The sequence below is a fragment of the Canis lupus genome, chromosome 17 (assembly GCF_048164855.1).
Source record: "Canis lupus baileyi chromosome 17, mCanLup2.hap1, whole genome shotgun sequence".
In the NCBI taxonomy this organism is placed as follows: Eukaryota; Metazoa; Chordata; class Mammalia; order Carnivora; family Canidae; genus Canis; species Canis lupus.
Genome location: NC_132854.1, coordinates 24311020 through 24319474, shown reverse-complemented (window position 1 = coordinate 24319474; position 8455 = coordinate 24311020). Strand labels below are relative to the sequence as shown.

Below are 8455 nucleotides of genomic sequence, written 5' to 3'. Positions count from 1 at the left end.
TTTTTTTTTTTCCTCTCTTTATTAACTTTGGCAGAGACTGTAGGATATTTGGATGTTGATGAGAATAAGTTTACATAGAAGGAAGCATTGTTGATTCAAGAGAAAAGATGAGACCATTTTAGGACCAAAGATTTTTGAATAGGTTATCCATGCTGGTTGATAGATGTGATGGTGAGAGCAAAGAAAATTCACAATTAAATTGTAAATTCTAAAGTAGAAACAAAAAATGGATATTTGGTGACAGTAATATTAAGCTTATGCTACAATATCAATGCATACTGGCTCCTAAGAGAGTACATTTCAATGAAACACAGTTAAAACTTCAAAACACTAATGTGTTGTGCTATGGATCAAGGAGTTTCCTCTAGGGTATGAAAACTTGGCTTCTTTTCACTACATTAAAAAAAAATCATGCTGCAAGAACTGCTGAGTTCTGCATTTCTCCATGGAAATTAACCAATTTAAACAAAAAGCAGTGAAATGTGATTCACTCACTTACAATTAAGACTAGCTCAGTATATTCAGCATCAAGGTACAAATTTTTTTTTTTTTTGGACTACCATTGTCTCCAGAGTATTCAGCAGCAGTATAAAGGGTCAGGCTTAATAAATTATTAAATATCCTACTGGGAACCTGCTGCCTAACCTATAACTTTTCTGAGTAGTATTGCAACAATGAGAAATGTGTGGGTGTTTGATTTTATGCATATGTTTGCAGCTTTTCCAGTTTTAAAGAACCTGGGTTAAAAATTGTGCCTAATATTTATTCATAGTAAATTTTTCTTTAGTTCAGTAAAGTACATTTCAATTGCCAACCTCAGATTTTGATTTTGCATACTTTTTATGCCTTTAGTATTTTCTTTTGGTGTGAAGCCTATGAATATGCTTTTGAACTCTTTCTAACCAAAGCAGTTTTATCTTCTTGATAGCTATTTTTAATAAAAGAATACTCTAAAATAATTATCTCTAATGAATATAGATGATTTTAAAAGTTTGCAATATTCAGAGTTCTGACATAAGAATTATCATTTTGTTTTAATTTATTAACAGATGATTTGAATGACACAAATAGTTCCCATTAAGAATATAAAATATTTTGTGGATTTTTCAAGTATTTTGATATTCCAATATTACCTTTAGTATTCCTTTTTAATTTTTAATTATCATTTAGTACCTAGTAAACTGAATCATTAATTCCATCTTTCCAACTGTATAAGAAAAATCAAACAGAAACATTAGAATTTCTGAAAAATGAGGTTTCTTGAGATGTTTTTTTTGTTGTTGATATGAATACATCCTGTATATAGTGAAAATTAAGTTAACTACATATGTGAAAACACCTTATAGTCTTGTAATGTCAGTGATTTGATTACAATGATAAAGTAAAAACGAAACATAATTTGGGGGGATATTTGTGATAGTAGATTCCATTTTGGATATTCACTCCAAAATCTACTATATTCACTAAATAATATATGCTAATGTAGGTTTTTATGTAATAGTGGAAATCCATATAAATATATTTTATGTGTTTCTCTTTTAGAACATAAACTTGCAGGGGTGCCTCAGTGGTACAGGCGATTGAGCCTCCAGCTCTTGGTTTCAGCTCAGGTCATGACCTCAGGGTCATGAAGACTGAGCCCTGTGTTGGGCTCAGCACAGAGTTATACTTAGATTCTCACTGCCTCTCCCTCTGCCCCTTCTGCTTACACTCTTTCTCAAATAAATAAATAAATAAACATTAAAAAATATATATATATAAACTTTCTGGGATGCCTAGGTGGCTCAGCAGTTTGGCACCCGCCTTCGGCCCAGGGCATGATCCTGGAGACCCAGGATCAAGTCCCACGTCAGGCTCCCTGCATGGAGCCTGCATCTCTCTGCCTGTGTCTCTCATTAATAAATAAATCTTTAAAAAATAAAAATAAAAAATACATAAACTTTCAAAGATTTCAATGTTTCAGCTTAGATATTTATTGTAGAGACTGGTAAATGAGAAATTATAAAAAAAGTATTTAATCAGAATTTGGAACTATTCTATTTGCTTTTCAGTTTTACTAAAGTCAGGTTTTTATTTGTTTATTTTTATTTTTTTAAAGTCAGATTTTTAATTTAATATTTACTTCCTAAAATACCTAGCCCTATAATAAATTATCTCCAACATATATTAGGAATGATTTTTGAGTTAAAGATCTTTAGTTTAAGAAAAAGAAGAAATTGTTACAAATAATAATTATTTTATTTACCATTCAATTCCATTAATAGAACACTGAGGATAACATTATATTTTTGGTATAATCACTTGAATTACAGAGTAGTATAAACTTGGTGAAAAAATGATAAGCAAAGAAGATTGACTAAGTACAAGATCAAACCTGATTTGTTGTCAATGAGAACCCAGAATTTTGACCACTGTGACGGAACAAACTACATGTTATAGACTCTAAATGCATAAGAGCATTTAGCATAACATTAGCATATGCTTTCTTAAATATACTTTCCTTAATAAAACATATTCTTACTAATAGACCAGGTATACTCAACAATGATATTGACAGTGAAAATTTAGAATAATATGGCACAAGGATATTGTTATGGTTTCATTTATTTTGGGGGAACAGAAGGGGAAGTTTGAATTTATATATTACCTAGAATATTTATGTATATTATCTAAGTGATTCTTCTAACAATTTTTATACCCTTTTTAATAGGGGATACATGGTCTTAGTATCAGAATATGATATAGAGCTTCAACCCATCTGACCAGTACCAAAGCTGTCTTCCTAACATAGTCTGCTGCTCAAGATACTTATTAGGTATAACTTTATTTGGATGTATCTTAAACCTGATTTCCCCAAACTCTAAAGATTTATTTAGAAATTTGGAGTTAGTGTATGCAATTCTCCCTTAGCATCTTTTATGAGAAGTAGCCTTACTAATATAAAAGTATGAATAATTTGATAAAATGTATACTTTGGAAAAAGTAATCAAACAAATGACCTGAGGAATTTTCTTTCATAATTTCCTGTTTATTAGTATTCAAAATATATTTAATCTAGTGTCACAGATACTTCCTAAGCTAATTTAATTTCTCTTTTTTGCTGTATTAGTCATTGTGTTGATTGTATATCATATTACTAATAAGATGAATAAAAATAACTATTATTTCTATATCTCTATTCCTAGGAGATATAAAAGACAACAGAATACAAAGCAGAAAAATCTATATGGAGAAATATAACTCAAATTTATACAAAAATAAAAGAATTTTATTTCTATAGATGAATAAACTTCTAAGAATATAATTTTATATGATAAATTTTATATGATAGATTATAATCAAGTTATTACAAACCTGTGCTTCGTGCATGAATGAGGACAGTGTGGTTGAAATTATCTTTGAGACTGACAAAAACTTACTATGGATATGTACATCTATCAATAGGATAACATCTGAGATGTGGCTTGTGAGCAACAAGATTTTTAAAATGCCAAACACATACAAAATTGATAAATGCATATGCCAATGGTTTAGGATTTTTTGCCTAAGTGCGTGGACAGAAGACTAGAAAAAGCCCCGGAGGTTCAGCTCTATTGTTACATTATTCTAATTTATGTTTCCTTGGCATATTTATTATTATTTATCAGTTCCTACTTTTCTCTAACCAGATTAAAATGCATTCAGCTTTACAATCTAGTTAATAAACACAGCAAGGTGTAGAAATAGAAAGAGATCAGATTTATATTTTCTCCAGGTGGCTGCTCAAAATTATTCCTCCTGATAATGCTTTTTTTTTTTTTTTTTTTTTAAAGGGGGGCCAAATTATATTATTATTTAAAAATTTGAGTACAACCAATTTTGTTGGCATTAAAATTAGAAGTATCTTAAATTTGAATGGATAAACCAAAAAACCAGAAATTAAGTTTGGTAAAAATGGGAATAGTTTTCCAGTAATTACAGATTAGAACGCAGAAATCAATTTAGAGAAACATAGACAAACCCCATGTTTACAATGATTGTGCCACAGATTTAAACTTCAGTAGTGCATTAGTAAACTGTTCACATTTAGATCTTCACCTTGAGATAACTGTTTCTTTAAAAAAAATCTCAGTACCTTGTGCAAATAAATCGGTCTTCCATGTGCCTTAGCACACTTAAAATTTCTCCATTGTATATATACAAAACACCTACCGTTTGGCAGGGCAAAATACATACTTTCATAACAAAACTATAATGTACCTCTCAAGTATGAACAATATACACATAATACATGGTATACAGTATTTACAAAATATAAAATATAATACAAGTTGTTGGTTGTAATTTTTTCAACTCATCTTTTGCACTTGTAAGTTACAAGGCAAATTTTCATTTCTGTACCAATTTTCTTTTCAAGAGTCCAGAGATTTTGAAAACCGACAGACATTGCAATCTGAGATCTAAGTTTGAACTTTTAGGAGAGTTTTTAAGTGTACTGCCATCAACTCCCTATTTTGGTTGGAATTTTCAATAGTGCTTCCCATCCAGTGACTAGGAGGCTTTGGAAGAACACTAGGAGAAGGTGGATCGCTAAACTTTGCCCCAGCATAATTTTCCTTTTGGTTCACTTCAGTTAGAAATGCTGATTTCTTCAAATGCATATTTTTAATATTCTCAGTGTTTTTAAAAGGCTTTTTTTCCTGCTTCTGAATTAAAGCGGATGAAACAGAATCCTGCCAAAAGTTATTTTCATTTCTTTTTGCAGAGGTGATCTTGGTTAGTGGTAAGTTATATTTGCTTTTCTGTCTGTTTATCTTTGGTTGTTCACACAAGTGTATACCATGAACAAGCTGGCCGTGGGGAATGGCAATTTTCTCCGATTTTCCCATCTTTGATTTTAAAACCTCTCTTCTGAACGAGGGCTGGCCGGGCGCCGGGGGCGGCAGCGGGCCAGGGAACGGGCTCGCTTCCTCAGTTTGGGCTGCGGCCGCAGGACCCGGGGCCAAACTGGAGGCCCGGTCCGGGACTTCCTGCGCTCCGCTCGGGCCCGTCGCGGGGCCCCGCCCGCCCTCGAGGCTCGGCCGGTGCTGCTGGTACTGATGGAAGCGGCTGGGCAGCTGCCCCGCCGGGCTGGCCCGCACCCTCTTCTTGCGCCGCTTCTTTGGCGCTGCCCGAGAGGCGCCTCCCGCCGGAGCCAGACCGCAGTTGGACAGAGGTGCTGGGGCGCGAGGCTGCGGGGTCAGGCAGGGACCGTCTCCCCCAAGGAAGTGAGGGAGGAAGAGGGTGGGGGGCAGTGCCCGGGGGTCCGGGATTCGGGGTAAAGGCGGCGGGGCCGTGGTCACCATCGGGAGAGCTCCGAAGTAACCGCGGGCGGAAAAGCCCAGGGGCGCAAGGCGGCCGCCCAGGACAAGGGGCTCCCGCTGCGGGACGGAGACGACGGTCATAGCTCTAGGAGGAAAGTGGCTCAGCGAGAAGAAAAGGAGGAAGAGAAGCCAGCGATTGCAGGGCGGCGGCGGCGGCTGCTGCTAAGAGAGCCCGAGTGGAGCGCGGACCATGGTTCGGGCGGTGGCGGCGCAGCAACCTGATAATGCTTTTGACATTCTCTCTAATTCCTGACTTAATAAACTTTGATTTATTCTTTGAGTGTAACATCACTTTTTTTTTCTCTCAGTGTTCCTATAAAAACATGGTTGTATCCAATGCAGTAATAACTTACCAAGTTTCAAAGCAAAGAGTTATCATGCCAAGGAATAAATGGGAATAAAAGAAAGCTTGCCAGGCAAGTGCCATAGATTATGGAGGGGAAGGTTTGTTTCCAGGAAGAGATGACAGGTCTTCTCAACTGCAAGCTTTGGGTCAGACTCTACAGTGATTTAGTTCAAGAGCAGTGAGCTAAAGCAGAAAAGGCCAAGCAAGTCCTATAAATCTTGACAGGCAGAATGACAAATGTTATAGCAGTCAGGTAATGCACGTTTCAGGACATGTAAAGTAAGTTTGAAGTACTTGTATCTCTGAGAAGAAACCCTGATTCTGAACTGTGGTCACAGCAAGAAAATTTTTGTTTTATATTGTTTTCTTGGAGTGGAGATCTGATATAAGTCAGATCACAAAGTGAAAGTTGGAATAAAAATTTGATGAGCATGATGACTCTGCTGAAGGTTTTGCAAATAAGCAATGCAATAAAGATCTATGAGACTTTACACAAGATCAGGAACACAAGAGGATAGAAAGAGATCTGAATTCCTTGCATTGGCCCACATAAAGATGTGCCAGAAATTTAATGTTTCAATGCAACTCACAGGAAATGAGAAATGTATGCAATCGTTTGAGTTTAGTGTTGAGCTTAGTGTTGAGCTTATACCATTAATTTTGATACATGGCTGTGTTGGGGGCACTTCACAGCATAAGCAGTCCAACCATTCCAATGAAGAGATCCCTTGCTTTGCCATACTTATACATTATGTCATATTCTCATTATACATACAGATACATCTATCTATCTATCTATCTATCTATCTATCTATCTATCTATCTATCATCTATCTATCTATCATCTTCTATCTATCTCCGGGCTTATACCACAGATGGTGTTTGCTTGCCTTGGGGCTTAAATTCCAACCGTCTTTTCTTGGAATGGATTCAGAAATCTATTACCGCCAAGAAGTCTTTAAATAATAATTCACACTTTAAAATTCTAAAAATGGAATAATACAAAATTATCCAGAATATATGGATATATGTTTATATAATATACATATAATCCACAGAAAACATTTTTTTCATGTATTGTCTTCTCATTAAACCTTATGGAAAAAATTTAAAAATATTGACTTTGGATCTAGATTAGGTATGTCTTCCAGCTCCACTACTCACTACCTTTATAATTCTGTACAAGTTACTAAAACTTTGTTCTTGTTTTCCCATGTAAAATGGAAATGAAAATTGTTCCTATTACATTGGATTGCAATAAAGATTAAACAAATAAATGTAAAACATAGTATTGTATATGATTACATGGTATTATGATATCCATACATACATATACAAGCATATACATATATATGTATAACTTAATATATGCAACAATGTATATGATGTGATTTAAATATAAAAAGTACAGTTAGGAAAGTGTGAATGGTTGCTAATTTTTGTGTTAGAAATGTGGGGACATGTGGATGGCTTAGTAAGTTAAGCCTCTGACTCGATCTCAGCTCAGGTCTTGATCCCAGGGTTGTGAGTTACAGCCTTGCGCTGAGCCCCATGTGTGAAGTCTACTTAAAAAAAAAAAAAGAAAGAAAAGAAAAGAAGAAAAGAAGAAAAGAAAAGAAAAGAAAAGAAAAGAAAAGAAAAGAAAAGAAAAGAAAAGAAAAAAAAAGAAAAGAAAAGAAAAGAAAAAAAGAAAGAAATGTGGAGAACATGAATGAATGCTTTTGTTTTCAAAAACTAACAAAGTGTGTGCCTGTGATTGAAAGAAATGAGAGTGGAGGAAGGACAAGGATAGAATCTAAACTATTTTAATGAATCTTGCTTTATAATTTTAATATGAAATATGTACACTTCATAGTTTAAAAGCAAAATTTCATTTAAAACATTTACAAATCTATTGGCACATGTTAAGTGTTCAATATGCTGCCCTGATGACAATGGTAACAAAGATGATTATGCTAAATATTTTTTAATTTTTATTTTTATTATTTTATTTTTATGCTAAATATTTTTAAAAGCCTGGGAATATCATCAAGTAAAAAATCCAAATGATTCCTCTCTCAAGAAGTGTGAAACACTGAGAACACAATTTAAATGAGACAAATATCAAAAAATGGGACTGGGATGGTATTATTTTAATTGTGATGATACCTTCATATGACTTCTGATCAAACTTAACATCTTAAACATAAGCATTTAGTATACTTCTCCATTAGAATAAAAAAACAAGTCTACATAAAACTATTAGTATAAATAAGAAGGGACAGAAGACAGCAGCATTGGGAGGTTTTCAATATATTTATAAAAGACATATTTATGCAAGTATTTTAAATAATAATACACTGAATACTAAGTGCTTACAGAAAAAAAGTGCTTATTTTCTGTTATAACGTCACCATAAAGACTAAGATCTTTTAGACAATGAAACATGCTGCAAACAGGGTGCAAGTTTTTCATTGCAATCTTTTAATAACTTACTATTAGCAGAGGGATAAAGGAGAGGATATAATAATAGATCATATTCAAAAAAATCTAGATAGAAAAAGGAAAAATCAAGAATAAAAGTGAGATTGTAATTCTTTTTAGAAAAATTATAAGATAACAATGAAAAGCAATCCTCATTCTTAGACAAAATGTTTCTCAACCTGGGTTTTAATCTAGAGAGACACTGATTCCAGTGTGGAAATATATTTTCTGTTGTGTAAAATCTCCAAAATATATCTGTTGTTCTCCCCTTTACAGAAAGTTATTAGAAGATGCATTCCGACAA

The 8455-nt window shown here is 34.0% G+C and overlaps 1 protein-coding gene across 1 annotated transcript; it reads right to left on the bottom strand.

The window, feature by feature from the left end:
- Positions 1-3918: 3918 nt before the first annotated feature.
- LOC140607965 (proline-rich nuclear receptor coactivator 1) lies at positions 3919-5556 on the bottom strand. Its single transcript, XM_072782639.1, has one exon. It carries the CDS (start codon positions 5421-5423, stop codon positions 4440-4442), a length of 984 nt encoding a protein of 327 aa, XP_072638740.1. The 5' UTR covers positions 5424-5556; the 3' UTR covers positions 3919-4439.
- Between the last annotated feature and the right edge of the window lie 2899 nt (positions 5557-8455).

Bases quoted from the DNA above. Each gene is read 5' to 3' on its own strand.
- LOC140607965 (XM_072782639.1), bottom strand. From the start codon at position 5,423: ATGACCGTCGTCTCCGTCCCGCAGCGGGAGCCCCTTGTCCTGGGCGGC.